This window comes from Pristiophorus japonicus, chromosome 20 (assembly GCF_044704955.1).
Source record: "Pristiophorus japonicus isolate sPriJap1 chromosome 20, sPriJap1.hap1, whole genome shotgun sequence".
NCBI lineage: Eukaryota > Metazoa > Chordata > Chondrichthyes > Pristiophoridae > Pristiophorus > Pristiophorus japonicus.
In genome coordinates, this window is record NC_091996.1 from 3,185,056 (window position 1) to 3,202,832 (window position 17,777).

The 17,777-nt window shown below is 56.2% G+C and overlaps 2 protein-coding genes across 2 annotated transcripts in view; one reads left to right on the forward strand and one right to left on the reverse strand.

Moving 5' to 3' along the window:
• The window catches only part of LOC139233061 (neurogenic locus notch homolog protein 1-like), a 79,760-nt gene extending 74,055 nt beyond the window's left edge, over nt 1-5,705 (forward strand). Inside the window, exon 11 of the mRNA XM_070863581.1 lies at nt 5,437-5,705. Coding sequence (XP_070719682.1) covers nt 5,437-5,705 — 269 coding nt within the window. The remainder of the gene's footprint in view (nt 1-5,436) is intronic.
• Nucleotides 5,706-6,770: 1,065 nt separating this feature from the next.
• The window catches only part of LOC139233062 (protein transport protein Sec16A-like), a 71,459-nt gene continuing 60,452 nt past the window's right edge, over nt 6,771-17,777 (reverse strand). Inside the window, exons 12-19 of the mRNA XM_070863582.1 lie at nt 17,523-17,661; nt 16,106-16,345; nt 15,332-15,429; nt 12,663-12,744; nt 11,192-11,309; nt 9,826-9,937; nt 7,048-7,153; nt 6,771-6,920 (exon numbers count right to left, since the gene is read on the reverse strand). Coding sequence (XP_070719683.1) covers nt 6,771-6,920; nt 7,048-7,153; nt 9,826-9,937; nt 11,192-11,309; nt 12,663-12,744; nt 15,332-15,429; nt 16,106-16,345; nt 17,523-17,661 — 1,045 coding nt within the window. The remainder of the gene's footprint in view (nt 6,921-7,047; nt 7,154-9,825; nt 9,938-11,191; nt 11,310-12,662; nt 12,745-15,331; nt 15,430-16,105; nt 16,346-17,522; nt 17,662-17,777) is intronic.

The following is a 17,777-nucleotide window of genomic DNA, read 5'->3' on the forward strand; positions in this document are numbered from 1 at the left end:
GGAGGATTGCGCAGAACGAGGGGGGGGGGGGGGGGGGGGGGGGGGGGGGGGGGGGGGGAGGAGAGAACGAGGGAGAGGGAGGAGGAGAACGAGGGGGGGAGGAGGAGAACGAGGGGGGGAGGAGGAGAACGAGGGGGGGGAGGAGGAGAACGAGGGGGGGAGGAGGAGAACGAGGGGGGGAGGAGGAGAACGAGGGGGGGAGGAGGAGAACGAGGGGGGGAGGAGGAGAACGAGGGGGGGAGGAGGAGAACGAGGGGGGGAGGAGGAGAACGAGGGGGGGAGGAGGAGAACGAGGGGGGGAGGAGGAGAACGAGGGGGGGAGGAGGAGAACGAGGGGGGGAGGAGGAGAACGAGGGGGGGAGGAGGAGAACGAGGGGGGGAGGAGGAGAACGAGGGGGGGAGGAGGAGAACGAGGGGGGGAGGAGGAGAACGAGGGGGGGAGGAGGAGAACGAGGGGGGGAGGAGGAGAACGAGGGGGGGAGGAGGAGAACGAGGGGGGGAGGAGGAGAACGAGGGGGGGAGGAGGAGAACGAGGGGGGGAGGAGGAGAACGAGGGGGGGAGGAGGAGAACGAGGGGGGGAGGAGGAGAACGAGGGGGGGAGGAGGAGAACGAGGGGGGGAGGAGGAGAACGAGGGGGGAGGAGGAGAACGAGGGGGGGAGGAGGAGAACGAGGGGGGGAGGAGGAGAACGAGGGGGGGAGGAGGAGAACGAGGGGGGGAGGAGGAGAACGAGGGGGGGAGGAGGAGAACGAGGGGGGGAGGAGGAGAACGAGGGGGGGAGGAGGAGAACGAGGGGGGGAGGAGGAGAACGAGGGGGGGGAGGAGGAGAACGAGGGGGGGAGGAGGAGAACGAGGGGGGGGAGGAGGAGAACGAGGGGGGGAGGAGGAGAACGAGGGGGGGAGGAGGAGAACGAGGGGGGGAGGAGGAGAACGAGGGGGGGAGGAGGAGAACGAGGGGGGGAGGAGGAGAACGAGGGGGGGAGGAGGAGAACGAGGGGGGGAGGAGGAGAACGAGGGGGGGAGGAGGAGAACGAGGGGGGGAGGAGGAGAACGAGGGGGGGAGGAGGAGAACGAGGGGGGAGGAGGAGAACGAGGGGGGAGGAGGAGAACGAGGGGGGGAGGAGGAGAACGAGGGGGGGAGGAGGAGAACGAGGGGGGGAGGAGGAGAACGAGGGGGGGAGGAGGAGAACGAGGGGGGGAGGAGGAGAACGAGGGGGGGAGGAGGAGAACGAGGGGGGGAGGAGGAGAACGAGGGGGGGAGGAGGAGAACGAGGGGGGGAGGAGGAGAACGAGGGGGGGAGGAGGAGAACGAGGGGGGGAGGAGGAGAACGAGGGGGGGAGGAGGAGAACGAGGGGGGGAGGAGGAGAACGAGGGGGGGAGGAGGAGAACGAGGGGGGGAGGAGGAGAACGAGGGGGGGAGGAGGAGAACGAGGGGGGGAGGAGGAGAACGAGGGGGGGAGGAGGAGAACGAGGGGGGGAGGAGGAGAACGAGGGGGGGAGGAGGAGAACGAGGGGGGGAGGAGGAGAACGAGGGGGGGAGGAGGAGAACGAGGGGGGGAGGAGGAGAACGAGGGGGGGAGGAGGAGAACGAGGGGGGGAGGAGGAGAACGAGGGGGGGAGGAGGAGAACGAGGGGGGGAGGAGGAGAACGAGGGGGGGAGGAGGAGAACGAGGGGGGGGAGGAGGAGAACGAGGGGGGGAGTCGGAGAAAGAGGGGGGGAGTCGGAGAAAGAGGGGGGGAGTCGGAGAAAGAGGGGGGGAGTCGGAGAAAGAGGGGGGGAGTCGGAGAAAGAGGGGGGGAGTCGGAGAAAGAGGGGGGGGAGTCGGAGAAAGAGGGGGGGAGTCGGAGAAAGAGGGGGGGAGGAGGAGAAAGAGGGGGGGAGGAGGAGAAAGAGGGGGGGAGGAGGAGAAAGAGGGGGGGAGGAGGAGAAAGAGGGGGGGAGGAGGAGAAAGAGGGGGGGAGGAGGAGAAAGAGGGGGGGAGGAGGAGGAAGAGGGGGGGAGGAGGAGGAAGAGGGGTGGAGGAGGAGAAAGAGGGGTGGAGGAGGAGAAAGAGGGGTGGAGGAGGAGAAAGGGGGGGGAGGAGGAGAAAGAGGGGGGGAGGAGGAGAAAGAGGGGGGGAGGAGGAGAAAGAGGGGGGGAGGAGGAGAAAGAGGGGGGGGGAGGAGAAAGAGAGAGAAAATAATATTCAGCCGTGGCTCAAACACAGTCAAAGCAAAGCAACTCCTCCCAATTTGCTAACGATGAAGTTTGCAGATACTGCACCATGCCATTTCACCCCTCCCCCCCTCGAGAGTCAACCCCCGTCAATGTGGAACTGGAGTCACATGTCGGTCGGACGGGGAAGTATGAAGGACCGCCATTCGGTCCACCGTGCCTGTGCCAGCTCTGTGAAAGAGCAACCCAATTAATCCCACTCCCCGCTGCTCTTTCCCCCATTGTCCTGCAAATTTTACCTTTTCAAGTCTTTATCTAATTCCTGTTTGAAAATCACTATTGAACCTGCTCCCACCGCCCTTTCAGGCAGCGTGTTCCTGATCACAACAACTCGCTGCGTAAAAAATGTAGTCCTCATTTCCCCCACTGGTTCTTTTTCAATCACCTTAAATCTGTCTCCTCTGGTTACTGACCATCCTGCCAGTTTCCCCTTATTTACTCCTTCAAATCCCTTCATAATTTTGAATACCTCAATTAAATCTCCCCGCAACCTCCTCTGCTCAAAAGAGAACAGCTCCAGCTTCTCCACATAACTGAGATCCCTCGTCAATGGAACCATTCGAGTCAATCTCCTTTGCACCCTCCCCAGGGACATAACACACAAATCTAGGCTGATCCTCAGCGCCGCCCTGTCGGAGGGGCAGCACTGAGGGAGAGCCGCACTGTCGGAGGGGCAGCACTGAGGGAGCGCCGCACTGTCGGAGGGGCAGCACTGAGGGAGCGCCGCACTGTCGGAGGGGCAGCACTGAGGGAGCGCCGCACTGTCGGAGGGGCAGCACTGAGGGAGTGCCGCACTGTCGGAGGGGCAGTACTGAGGGAGAGCCGCACTGTCGGAGGGGCAGTACTGAGGGAGACGTACTGTCGGAGGGGCAGTACTGAGGGAGCGCTGCACTGTCGGAGGGGCAGCACTGAGGGAGCGCCGCACTGTCGGAGGGGCAGCACTGAGGGAGACGTACTGTCGGAGGGGCAGTACTGAGGGAGTGCTGCACTGTCGGAGGGGCAGCACTGAGGGAGACGTACTGTTGGAGGGGCAGCACTGAGGGAGCGCCGCACTGTCGGAGGGGCAGTACTGAGGGAGCGCCGCACTGTCGGAGGGGCAGCACTGAGGGAGCGCCGCACTGTCAGAGGGGCAGTACTGAGGGAGCGCCGCACTGTCAGAGGGGCAGTACTGAGGGAGTGCTGCACTGTCGGAGGGGCAGCACTGAGGGAGCGCCGCCGTCAGAGGGGCAGTACTGAGGGAGCGCTGCACTGTCGGAGGGGCAGCACTGAGGGAGCGCCGCCGTCAGAGGGGCAGTACTGAGGGAGTGCTGCACTGTCGGAGGGGCAGTACTGAGGGAGTGCTGCACTGTCGGAGGGGCAGTACTGAGGGAGTGCTGCACTGTCGGAGGGGCAGCACTGAGGGAGCGCCGCACTGTCGGAGGGGCAGTACTGAGGGAGTGCCGCACTGTCGGAGGGGCAGTACTGAGGGAGTGCTGCACTGTCGGAGGGGCAGCACTGAGGGAGCGCCGCACTGTCGGAGGGGCAGTACTGAGGGAGTGCCGCACTGTCGGAGGGGCAGCACTGAGGGAGCGCCGCACTGTCGGAGGGGCAGCACTGAGGGAGCGCCGCACTGTCGGAGGGGCAGCACTGAGGGAGTGCCGCACTGTCGGAGGGGCAGTACTGAGGGAGCGGCGCTGTCGGAGGTGCCGACTTCCTGATGAGACAATAAACTGAGGCTCTGTCTGCTCTCTTGGTTGGACCTAAAGATCCCGTGGCACTATATCGAAGAAGAGCAGGGGAGTTATCTCCGGTGTCCTCACTAATATTTATCCCTCAACCAACATAACAAAAACAGATTATCTGCTCATGATCACATTACTGTTTGTGGGAGCTTGCATGTGCACAAATTGGCTGCCGCATTTCCCACATTACAACAGTGACCACACTTCAAAAAGTACTTCATTGGCTGTAAAGCCCTTTGTCCGGTGGTTGTGAAGGGTGCTATAGAAATGCAAATCTTTCTTTTTCCAAGGCCATGACATCCTTCCGGCAGTGTGGTGCCCAGAATGGGACATCAGCGACCCGGTTGGGGTGTTAAGGCAGGTATCCCAGGTACCAGCTGACAAGTTACCGGATTTATCGAACGGCACTCCACAACCCACGCCGGTGGTATGACTCCTGATCGCTGGCTGCTGGTGCAGGATCAGAACCACGACAGATGTGTGCTGTCAGTGACATCGATGGCATGAATCATTCGCCCTCAACTCTCAGCGGATGTATTGACTTTCCTTAAAGCAGGCTCCTTGCACTGGACCTCGTCCCGTCTCTCCCGCGGGTGCTGCCTCCCGCTGCCGAACAACTCCGCAGACACCAGAGGCCCAATGTGTGAGGCGAGGCACACCGGCAGTGGGCTATTTGACCATGGGGTGAAGGACAAGCCTGCTCCTGTCCTCACCTGACAGCCACACACTTTCCAGCAGGGTCAGGGATATGGAATGATTTACCCCACACCCCTCTACACCAAAGAAAAGGAATTTCTTCACTCGGGGGGTTATGAATCTTTGGAAATTTCCGCCCGAGGGCTGCGAATAGAGTTGTTGAGTATATTCAAGGCTGTGATCGATAGATTTTTGGACTCTAGGAAAATCAAGGGGTATGAGGATCAGCCAGGAAAGTGGACTTACATAAGAACATAACAGAAGTCTGCCATTCGGCCCCTCGAACCTGCTCCGCCATTCAATAAGATCATGGCTGATCTGATCTTGGCTTCAATCTCCCCGCCCTCTGCCCTTGATTCACTTATCATTCAAAAATCTGTCTATCCCCACCTTAAATATATTCAATGACCCAGCTCTCTGAGGTAGAGAATTCCAGATTCACAACCCTCAAAGAAATTCTTCCACATTCCCATTTTAAATGGGCGACCCCTTATTCTGAGACTATGCCCCCTAGTTCTAGATTCCCCCACGAGGGAAAACATCCTCTCTGCATCTACCCTGTCAAGCCCCTTCAGAATCTTATACGTTTCAATAAGATCACCTCTCATTCTTCTAAACTCCAATGAGTAGCCTCAACCTTTCTTCATAAGAACACTAACTAATTAACTAACACACTCACTAACTAACCTGCGGCCGTCTCCTGGTCTGTTAAGCATCGGTTACTGGACGCATTTACCAAACGGAGCCATTGGGTAAGTGGGTTAGCCCTTGCGTACAATCCCCGTTACGCTCTCTGTCGAGAGTGCCGTGGAACATAGGGAGCGATATCGCTCACATCCGTCTGCAGAGCACGTGCCTGGGCTCACCGCGGGCTTACCTGCCTCCTCCCACCCGTCCCGTCCCGACCAACGCAGTTACTCCGGCCCCCGCCAGTGAAGACACAGCAGAGCAAACGCAATGTAAAATTCAAAGCACACCCCCACAGTCTGACATCACAATCACAGTGACATCACGCCCAGCTCCTGACAATATCTCTGGCACCAGACTGAGCGTGCGGGGCGGCAGAGATTGAACCCTACCCTGAACAAGGGACCACCCCCCCCACCCCCACAATGCCAGGAGGGGAGCCAGCAACCTGCTCACAGGGGTGTCTATTCTCAGCCCGTAGTCTGCCCGTGGACAGGAGCAGAAACCCAAGCTGGTCTCCATCCCTTCCCTCACCAGGGTTCAACTGGGGCCTACCCCACCCAATGCTGAACCCCCTCCCCCATTACCTAATACTGACACCCCCCCCACTGAGATGGCAAACTCCAGACACCTCACCTGGGGAAACCTGATCCCGTAGCACACTGTGCAATGTTTTTATTAGCCTTTTAGAATTACATCGTGTACAGCACAGAAACAGGCATTCAGCCCAACTGGACCATGCCAGGGTTTATGCTCCACAAGAGCCTCCTCCCACCCGACTTCATCTCACCCCATCACGATATCATAGAAGTTTACGGCACGGAAGGAGGCCATTCGACCCATCGTGTCCGCACCGGCCGACAAAGAGCTATCCAGCCTAATCCCACTTTCCAGCTCTCGGTCCGTAGCCCTGCAGGTTACGGCACTTCCGGTGCTCATCCAAGTACTTTTTAAATGTGGTGAGGGTTTCTGCCTCTGCCACCCTTTCAGGCCGTGAGTTCCAGACACCCGCCACCCTCTGGGTGAAGAAAGTTCCCCTCAAATCCCCTCTGAACCTTCTACCAATTACTTTAAATCTGTGCCCCCTGGTTATTGACCCCTCTGTTAAGGGAAATAGGTCCTTCCTATCCACTCTATCTCAGCCCCTCAATTTTATACACCTCCCCTCACTCGGCCTTTGTTCCAAAATATCCCTCTATCCCTTTCTCCCTCATGTGTTTATCCAGCTTCCCCTTAAATGCATCGACACTATTCACTTCAACCACTCGCTGTGGCAGCGAGTTCCACATTCTCACCGCTCTCTGGGTAAAGAGGTTTCTCCTGAATTCCTAATTGGATTTATCAGTGACTGTCTTGTATTGGTGGCCCCTGGGATTTTTTTAATTTTTAAGGAGAGTTTATTAGCTTAATTCTTTTTTAAAATATAGAAATACATGCACGTCACAGTCGGTCATCGTACCTGCACGAGCTGGCCGAAGAACACAGGCGAGTAAAAGGCTGGATTCCTGAGAAGAGTCCTGGCGATGACCTCGCAGTAGTGAAAGGCTTGTGCTGCCAAGCCCATCTCCGCCAGGCGGCATGCGTAAATGAACTTAAACACCTGCGACGGAGGGGGTGGAATAAAATTCTCCATTACAGCCTGCGTTTGAGCAAAACAGCAACAGAGTCCCAGCTCCAAACACCGGGGAACGGGATGCGGTACAGCAGAGTGGAGGTTCGTGTCCTACCTGAAAGTTGGGGAGGAAGCAGGCTTGGTTGCCCAGCGCCTGTGAGTACTCGTACGCCTCCGTGCGCTGGATGGCTTCGTTCGAAGCAAACTTCAGGAACGACCAGCTGAAGACGGCAGAAAGCACCATGTCAGAACAAGATCACTTTCGTTATTAATATAAAAACAAGCACATTTTCCTTTTCTTTCCTCATCGCTTTGAATGCATGGGGTTGTGAGATCTCCGAGGGTGCACATACAGGAGGGAGGTGAAGGACTTACACCCACCCTTACCAGTGCAGGAGATCTCATCGCCCTTCACAGAGGCTTCAGCACAAAATCTAGGCCGACACTCCAGTACAGTGCCGAGGGAGCGTCGCGCTGGCGGAGGGGGGGGCGCGCCGTGGGAGGGGGAGGGGGGGCGCGCCGTGGGAGGGGGGGCGCGCCGTGGGAGGGGGGGGGGGGGGCGCGCCGTGGGAGGGGGAGGGGGGGGCGCGCCGTGGGAGGGGGAGGGGGGGGCGCGCCGTGGGAGGGGGAACCGAGGGAGGTTAAACCGAGGCCCCTTCTACTCTCTCAAATGGACCTGAAAGATCCCACGGCACTATTTCAAAGAAGAGCAGGGGAGTTCTCCCCGGTGTCCTGGGGCCAATATTTATCCCTCAACCAACATCACTAACACAGATTCTCTGGTCATTATCACATTGCTGTTTATGGGAGCTTGCTGTGCGCAAATTGGCTGCCACGTTTCCCACATTACAACAGTGACTACACTCCAAAAGCACTTCATTGGCTGTAAATCGCTTTGGGACGTCCTGAGGAATGAGGACATTCGGTCCCTCGAGCCTGGTCCGCCATTCAATATCATGGCTGATCTTCTACCTGAACTCTACTTTGCCGCCCGATCCCCATATCCCTTGAGGCGCAGTATAAGTGCAAGTCTATCTTTCTTTTCAGACTTAAAACATCGTCCCACCATCCCGGCTTGCTCGTTGACCTCCATCCAGCACACTCGCGCTTTTGCGTTCGGAATCAGGGGCCGATCTCCACGGACATGCCAAGCTTCACCGAGACCCAGCGTGAGGGAGCAGCTCAAAGCCGGCAGTAACCAGACTGAGCAACACCCGACCCATGTATTCAGGGGATTTGGCAGACGGAGGCCATTCAGCCCCTCAAACCACCCCTGATCTGCACCTCAACCCCATCCACCCGCCTTTGCTCCATAGCCCTTCATACCTTTACCCATCTATCAAGCTTAGTTTTGAAACCTTTCACCATTGTCTGCTTGTCTGGCCTCCCCTTAAATGCATCGATACTATTCACCTCAATCACCCCCTGTGGGAACGAGTTCCACATTCTCACCGCTCTCTGGGTAAAGACGTTTCTCCTGAATTCTCCCAAGTTCTGGACCCCCCCTTTTGTAAACTTCCTGCTCCCAACAAATGGGCCAAGACTAACGTTGTCTATAAGCTGTCTGCCGCCTCCGTACATCCCGGGAACGGCTATCCAACGTTACATTCCGCACATCTGTGAATGGGCCGCGATCCGAGAAACAATTTAGGGAGAACTTTGGCCACAGAGCCCGGAGTTAGCAACTAACCGGGACCTCATCTCCAATAAACCAGCTCAATGAGTCCCTCGGATTAAGTGTTTACTCAGACGTGGAGAGCCAAATGCTTGAAAAAATAAATAATGCCCCAGGCGAGAGATTCTGGAGACAGGCGTGGGTGCAGTGTGGAGAGGCTGTGATTACACACAGGGCACGCAGCCAACAGCCAAACAAAGGCTGAGCTAGTCGACACAAGGAAGACGAGACAGAGAGAGCGGGAGCGGAGAACGGAGAGCGAGCCAGTCAGAGAGAGAGCGAGGGGGCGCCGCGCTGTCGGAGGGGCAGTACCGCACTGTCGGAGGGGCGGCACTGAGGGGGCGCTGCACGGTCGGAGGGGCAGTACTGAGGGAGTGCCGCGCGGTCGGAGGGGCAGTACTGAGGGAGTGCCGCACTGTCGGAGGGGCAGTACTGAGGGAGTGCCGCACTGTCGGAGGGGCAGTACTGAGGGAGTGCCGCACTGTCGGAGGGGCAGTACTGAGGGAGTGCCGCACTGTCGGAGGGGCAGTACTGAGGGAGTGCCGCACTGTCGGAGGGGCAGTACTGAGGGGGCGCCGCACTGTCGGAGGGGCAGTACTGAGGGAGCGCCGCACTGTTGGAGGGGCAGCACTGAGGGAGCGCCGCACTGTCGGAGGGGCAGTACTGAGGGAGCGCCGCACTGTCGGAGGGGCAGTACTGAGGGAATGCCGCACTGTCGGAGGGGCAGTACTGAGGGGGCGCCGCACTGTCGGAGGGGCAGCACTGAGGGAATGCCGCACTGTCGGAGGGGCAGTACTGAGGGGGCGCCGCACTGTCGGAGGGGCAGTACTGAGGGAGTGCCGTACTGTCGGAGGGGCAGCACTGAGGGAGCGCTGCACTGTCGGAGGGACAGTACTGAGGGAGTGCCGCACTGTCGGAGGGGCAGTACTGAGGGGGCGCCCTGCTGTCGGAGGGGCAGCACTGAGGGAGTGCCGCACTGTCGGAGGGGCAGCACTGAGGGAGCGCCGCACTGTCGGAGGGGCAGTACTGAGGGAGCGCCGCACTGTCGGAGGGGCAGTACTGAGGGGGCGCCCTGCTGTCGGAGGGGCAGTACTGAGGGGCATTGCACTTCACTGGGGTGGAGCGATTTGGGATCTTGCGAGGATGTGTAAAGCACTGGAGAAATGAGAGTTCTTTCTTACTTGCTGGGCAAGCACAAGGCACCACACAAGAGCTCACCTGTGATTTGAGCCAATCAGAACAAGCTTGGTGCTTTTCCTGGTGTATACTCCAAATCCAACCTGTGCCATCAGGTAACAGAAGTGCGAGGCGTCCAACAGACCCTTGGAAGCTGCAAGGGAAGGAATCACACGCTCAGCCCTGCTAACACAGAATCAGGAGGCGGCCATTCTGCCTGTTCCACCATTCTATTAAATCACAGCTGATCTGTAACTTAACTCCATCTACCCGTCTGGTCGGTGTAAGGGACAATACACATGGACACAGCGAGCAGATTCATCGAACCTCCACCTCACAGCGAGAGGAGAAATGTCCCGTGTAACACTAACCCCCGTCAGTCCCCACACACACCTCTCCCCTAACACTAACCCAGTCAGTCCCCACACACCTCTCCCCTAACACTAACCCAGTCAGTCCCCACACACACCTCTCCCCTAACACTAATCCAGTCAGTCCCCACACACCTCTCCCCTAACACTAACCCAGTCAGTCCCCACACACACCTCTCCCCTAACACTAATCCAGTCAGTCCCCACACACACCTCTCCCCTAACACTAACCCAGTCGGTCCCTACACACCTCTCCCCTAAGACTCCAGTGCAGTACTGAGGGAGAGTTGCACTGTCGGAGGGGCAGTACTGAGGGAGAGTTGCACTGTCGGAGGGGCAGTACTGAGGGAGAGTTGCACTGTCGGAGGGGCAGTACTGAGGGAGAGCTGCACTGTCGGAGGGGCAGTGCTGAGGGAGAGTTGCACTGTCGGAGGGGCAGTGCTGAGGGAGTGCCGCACTGTCGGAGGGGCAGTACTGAGGGAGCGCCGCACTGTCGGAGGGGCAGTACTGAGGCAGCGGCGCACTGTTGGAGGGGCAGTACTGAGGGAGCGGCGCACTGTTGGAGGGGCAGTACTGAGGGAGCGCTGCACTGTCGGAGATACCGTTTTTCGGATGAGATGTTAAACCGAGAACCCGTCTGTCCTCCCAGGTGGACGTAAAAGATCCCAGGGCACTATTTCGAAGATGATCAGGGGAGTTATCACCGGTGTCCTGGCCAATATTCATCCCTCAGTCAACAGAACATTAAAAAAAGATTACCTGCTCATTATCTCAGTGCTGTGTGTGGGAGCTTGCTGTGCGCAAATTGGCTGCCATGTTTCCCACATTACAACAGTGACTACACTCCAAAAGTACTTCATTGGCTGTACAGAATTTTGAGACGTCCGGTGGTCGTGAAAGGCACTATATAAATGCAAGACTTTCCTTTTTTCTCAACCACAGTAGTTTGCAGGGGGGGGGGCAAAGGGGAGGCGATAGAAAATGCCAGAGAGAAATCCCCGCCCCAACAGTGAGGAGTTGACGGAGCGGTGACCTACCGAGTGTGTCTCCCATGGTGGTGATGGTCCTTCGGTCCAGGTCTGGGCCGATGGAAAGGTTGGACAGCACCATGGCGAGATGAGGCCGCCAGTCTCCCCATCTCTCGTCTCCACAACACTGAAAAACACAACAGACTTGTCAGGTTACAGGCCGGTAATCCCTGAACTCGTTGCTCCGAGGCTCCTGGTTTTATACAGTGCCCCTAAACAGACATTCTACGGTACAATGCATCAGGAACCAACACGGTTTCGCAGACCCTGGTACCTCAGGTGTTGGACTAATCTGGGCTATTCCGCCACAGCAAGCTTCATCGCCAAGGCTGATCATGCCCTTCTCCCGACGAACCCCCCCTTTTCCCCATATCGACTCTCAGGCGTTTTGCAGCAGAAAGCATACGATAAGGATACTTCAGTGTAGTGGTTATATCACTGGACTAATAATCCAGGCAACGTGGTTCAATTCCCACCAGGGTCACTGAGAATTTGAATTAAGTTTTTAAAATGTGGAAATAAAAAACTGGGATCAGTAAATGTGACCATGAAACCATCAGATTGTCGGAAAAGCCCAACTGGTTCACTGATGTCCTTCAGGGAAGGAAACGTGCCGTCCCCACCCGTTCTGGGTCTATATGTGACTCCAGATCCACAGCAATGTAGGTGATTCAAAACCACACTGAGGTAGCCTCTCCGTTTGTAACAACGGTTCAGCATGGCGGCTCATCCCCACCTTCTCCGGGCAACTAGGCATGCGCAATAAATGCCAGAGTGGCCAGTGACACCCACATCCTGGTTGACTTACTCTGTATCTAACCCGTGCTGTACCTGCCCTGGGAGTGTTTGATGGGACAGTGTAGAGGGAGCTTTACTCTGTATCTAACCCCCTGTACCTGCCCTGGGAGTGTTTGATGGGACAGTGTAGAGGGAGCTTTACTCTGTATCTAACCCCCTGGGAGTGTTTGATGGGACAGTGTAGAGGGAGCTTTACTCTGTATCTAACCCCGTGCTGTACCTGCCCTGGGAGTGTTTGATGGGACAGTGTAGAGGGAGCTTTACTCTGTATCTAACCCCCTGTACCTGCCCTGGGAGTGTTTGATGGGACAGTGTAGAGGGAGCTTTACTCTGTATCTAACCCCCTGTACCTGCCCTGGGAGTGTTTGATGGGACAGTGTAGAGGGAGCTTTACTCGGTATCTAACCCCGTGCTGTACCTGCCCTGGGAGTGTTTGATGGGACAGTGTAGAGGGAGCTTTACTCGGTATCTAACCCCGTGCTGTACCTGCCCTGGGAGTGTTTGATGGGACAGTGTAGAGGGAGCTTTACTCGGTATCTAACCCCGTGCTGTACCTGCCCTGGAAGTGTTTGATGGGACAGTGTAGAGGGAGCTTTACTCTGTATCTAACCCGTGCTGTACCTGCCCTGGGAGTGTAGAGGGAGCTTTGATCAGAAGGTTCAGTAACGGTAGCGGGACTGACCGTGGCTGCGGCTGGCATGCGCCCAGACATCAGCTGGTACACTGTCTGCAGAGGGTCGTTGATGGGCAGGCTGTTGGCAAACCTACACACGGAGAGAAGAGAGCGTAAATTATTAGTTGCAAATCGATTCCATGACTGTAAAGCGCGTTGGGACATCCTGAAGGTCGTGAAAGGTTCACTCGGTTGATTCCGGAGATGAGGGAGTTGACTTATGAGGAAAGGTTGAGTAGGTTGGGCCTCTACTCATTGGAATTCAGAAGAATGAGAGGTGATCTTATCGAAACGTATAAGATTATGAGGGGGCTTGACAAGGTGGATGCGGAGAGAATGTTTCCACTGATGGGAGAGTCTAGAACTAGAGGGCATAATCTTAGAATAAGGGGCCGCCCATTTAAAACAGAGATGGAGGAATTTCTTCTCAGAGGGTTGTAAATCTGTGGAATTCGCTGCCTCAGAGAGTTGTGGAAGCTGGAAGCTAGAGACAGTTTCTTAACCGATAAGGGAATAAGGGGTTATGGGGGGCGGGCGGGGAAGTGGACCCGAGTCCATGATCGGATCAGCCAAGATCGTATTAAATGGCAGAGCAGGCTCGAGGTGCCGTATGGCCTACTCCCGCTCCTATTTCTTATGTTATGTTATGAAAGGCATGTGCTTTATTTCCAGCTGCCTCACCTCCTCTCCTGATGGCACTAACACTTGCTGGGGCACCTGGGACTTTAAAGAAAGCCTCTCTCTGTCCCTCCCTCCACCACCCCGTATGCCAGCACAAACTTAACAGTTGTGCGCTGCAATGCAACGTCTTGGGAGCAGAGGCTTCCTCCCTTTTTCTCCAGTCCTGAAGTTGCCAACGCCCTGCGAGGGGGGGGGGGGGTTAGGGATTGCAGGCATCGTGAGCCTAGGCACTGAGCGCAGCAAGCTATTCAACTGCATGGGCCATTGCGGCAGAGCCAGACACACACGCAGCAAGGGTGGCTGGAGCAAAGATCTGGAGCAGGAACCCCGGGGTGGATTCGGCCCCCTCTTCCTGGACAAAGCCAGTTGTCGCTATCAGTGGCGGGTTGTCCCAGCCGAGGCTGATGTACTGCTCAGTACCACAGCATACCGTGCATTTACCCACTGGGCGAGCGAGCAAGCAAAAGGGAATCCAGATACAGCCCTGCACACCCCATGGACTCGTTACCCTGGTTACGGAGGAGGGGGTACAGGAGCAGGAAAATGGGACAGGCACCACTCTGAATTTACCAACCCCCAGGATAGAGATGGAGCTGCTGTGGTGATAACTAACACCACAAGTATTTATATAGCACCTCTAATGGAGTGATTTGTCCGAAGGCGCTTCACAGGTGTATTGGGACAGAAATTTGACACCGAGCCACATAAGGAGAAATTAGCACAGGTGACAGCTTGGTCACCGAGGTAGGTTTTAAGAGCTTTTTGAAGGAGGAGAGAGGTGTAGAGGCGGAGAGGTTTAGGCAGGGAGTTCCAGAGCTTTGAGCCCAGGTAACAGAAGGCACGGCGACCGATGGTTGAGCGATTATAATTGAGGATGCTCTCGAGGGCAGAATTAGAGGAGCGCAAACATCTTGGAGGGTTGTGAGGCTGGAGGAGATTACAGAGATAGGTCAGCGGTCATTGTCTAAAGAGTCTAAACATCTTTTAAGTATCAAGCATCTGGTACCTGCACACACAGCTCATCAGCTTCCCCCCCCCATTATAAATTCCCATGTCAACATTTACATTAGCAACTCTCTATGCCTCGGTGTAATTACCCCGCCCCCTCCAGTGGATCACTGCAATGACATGACTGCCGAGATGAGTGTATTTACTGCATGACGGGTTTACATAGAAACTTACAATGGAACTGACGGAATCCACATTCGTAACAGAAATATATAAAAAATAAAGACAGAATGTATGGCTTTAAAACGGGCTGAATTATGTCTGCGCGCCCCGGCCCAATCATTTCCTCCGCCCTCTAACCCAACGAGCAGATTGACTAGAACATGGAATTACTTAGAAAATTATAGCACAGAAACAGGCCACTCAGCCCCACTGCTCCGTGCCGGTGTTTATGTTCCACATCAGCCTTCCCCCACCCCTCTTCGTCTCACCCTATCAACATATCCTTCTGTTCCTTTCTCCCTCGTGCTTATCTAGATTTTACTTAAATGTTTCTCTGCTATTTGTCTCAACCACTCCCTGTGGCAGCGAGTTCCACATTCTCATCACTCTCTGGGTAAAGGGGTTTCTCCTGAATTCCCGATTGGATTTATTAGTGACTGTCTTATATTTATGGCCCCGGGTTCTGGTCTCCCCCACAAGTGGAAACTTCGCCTCTACGTCTACCCTATCGAACCCTTTTATAATTTTAAAGACCTCTATCAGGTCACCCCTCAGCCTTCTCTTTTCCAGACAGAGCCCCGGCCTGTTCCGTCTTTCCTGATAATTATAACCTCTCAGTTCTGGTATCATCCTTGTTAATCTTTTTTGTACCTTCTCCAATGCCTCAATAACCTTTTCATAATACGGAGACCAGAACTATGCACAGTTAATCCAAGTGTGATCCAACCAAGGTTCGATACAAGTTTAACACAACTTTTGTTTGATGTTCTATCCCTCCAGTATGACACAACTGGCATAGTCAATCAATGCTAAATGTGGAACCCTACCTGGTCATGACCTTGGCGTGTGTCCGGCTGTCCATTTTGCTGGCCAGCAACAGAGCGTGACCCCATAGCCCGTGCTTCATGGCAGATTCCAGGGCATCCTGTAAACACAAACAGCGCCAGTCAATAGCGGAAGCTCTCCGTCACACACACACAACAGTGGGAGCTCTCGCTCTTCATCACACACACGTCCTCCAGCAGAGCGCGAGAGAGAGAGAGAGCGCGAGAGAGAGAGAGAGAGCGCGAGAGAGAGAGAGAGAGCGCGAGAGAGAGAGAGAGAGCGCGAGAGAGAGAGAGAGAGCGCGAGAGAGAGAGAGAGAGCGCGAGAGAGAGAGAGAGAGCGCGAGAGAGAGAGAGAGAGCGCGAGAGAGAGAGAGAGAGCGCGAGAGAGAGAGAGAGAGCGCGAGAGAGAGAGAGAGAGCGCGAGAGAGAGAGAGAGAGCGCGAGAGAGAGAGAGAGAGCGCGAGAGAGAGAGAGAGCGCGAGAGAGAGAGAGAGCGCGAGAGAGAGAGAGAGCGCGAGAGAGAGAGAGAGCGCGAGAGAGAGAGAGAGCGCGAGAGAGAGAGAGAGCGCGAGAGAGAGAGAGAGCGCGAGAGAGAGAGAGAGCGCGAGAGAGAGAGAGCGCGAGAGAGAGAGAGCGCGAGAGAGAGAGAGAGCGCGAGAGAGAGAGAGCGCGAGAGAGAGAGAGAGCGAGAGAGAGAGAGAGCGAGAGAGAGAGAGAGCGAGAGAGAGAGCGCGAGAGAGAGAGCGCGAGAGAGACTCCGGATCGGAGGCATACCTTCTTGCGGCCAAAGAGCAGCAGCTCTCGGAAGCGCTCGGTGTCTTTGCCGGTGCTCTCGGTGGCGTTGCCGTCAAGGAAGCTGTCAGCCAGGAGCGAGGTGCAGGACTCATCCTCCGCACGAGGAACCAGGTCGTTGTTGAAGTCGATCAGGTTGGCTTCGTTTGGCGATTTGCCGGGGAGCCAGACAGACCGGTGCTCCCGCAAGAGTAGCTCTGCAATGTCCGTACCGATCACCGTCTGCAAGATACGCTCACGGTGTTAAATGTTTAACTCGGAACAGCCCAGTACACCCACAGTTACATTTACAGGTTCTGGCCATACCGGCAGCCAGTGGCCATGGAACTGCACCACAGCAAGAGCCCACACATTCAGGGCAAGGAGCGAGAAACAAAGCACACGTGCAGGGATTGAGAAAAATTTACATTTCTATAGATCCTTTCAGCCAATAAAATACTTTTGGAGTGTCGTCTCTGTTTAACGTCTCATCTGAAACACGGCACCTCCGACAGTGCGGCGCTCCCTCAGCACTGCGGCGCTCCCTCAGCACTGCCCTTCCGACAGTGCGGCACTCCCTCAGCACCGCTCCTCCGACAGTGCGGCGCTCCCTCAGCACTGCGGTGCTCCCTCAGCACTGCCCCTCCGACAGTGCGGCGCTCCCTCAGCACCGCCCCTCCGACAGTGCGGCGCTCCCTCAGTACTGCCCCTCCGACAGTGCAGCACTCCCTCAGCACTGCCCCTCCGACAGTGCGGCGCTCCCTCAGCACTGCCCCTCCGACAGTGCGGCGCTCCCTCAGCACTGCCCCTCCGACAGTGCAGCACTCCCTCAGCACTGCACTGGAAGTATCAGCCTGGATTATGAGCTCAAGTTCCTGGAGTGGGACTTGAACCCACGACCTTCTGTCTGCGAGGGGCGGAGCTGGTCATGATTTGGCCCTGGCACATTCCCCCAGATTCACACACGTTTATCTCTGGCAGGTTGAGACAGGTGAACCAGAGCACTGCTCACAGACAGGCTCTCCGGGTCACTCCATCGAGCCGGTTTCTCTGCTCCCATTCCCGACTCTCCTGAGACTAAGAGAGTTGAAAGAGTTCCTCTTTAAAAGCATTTTGAAAGCCGTTTCATTTACTCCTATGATACACCCATCAGCTCCTGTACACATACAGCACACAGCGGGTAAAGGGGAACGATTCACTCCCGTCTGGGTCTCAGTGTCAGCTCCTGTACACATACAGCACACAGCGGGTAAAGGGGAGCGATTCACTCCCGCCTGACGTGTGGCTGATATCACAGCATAAGCTCCCTAGTACGAGATGCTGTAACCTAAGCAAGCTGTTTGTCGACCGTTACAAAGCAACCAGTACGAGCGGGACTGGAGAACTGTAACAGTGGGAGGGGCACGAGACACAGACTCACCCCGTTCTGCCTGCACAGCAGCACAATCAGCTCCCACAGCAGGTTGGCAGACTCCTTGTCCAGAAGCTCGTCATTCCTCAGGCATTCCGTGGCCTTGTTCTGAGCAAAGTTGATAACGTCAACTTTGTGCGTCTCTTCCCTGGAAAAAAATACACAATCAGAAATTAACCTTGAACCCTTCGAGATCAGAGATTAATACACACATGCACAGCACTGGTGTAAGCAGCAGCGAGGAACCAGATAAGTAACAGAACC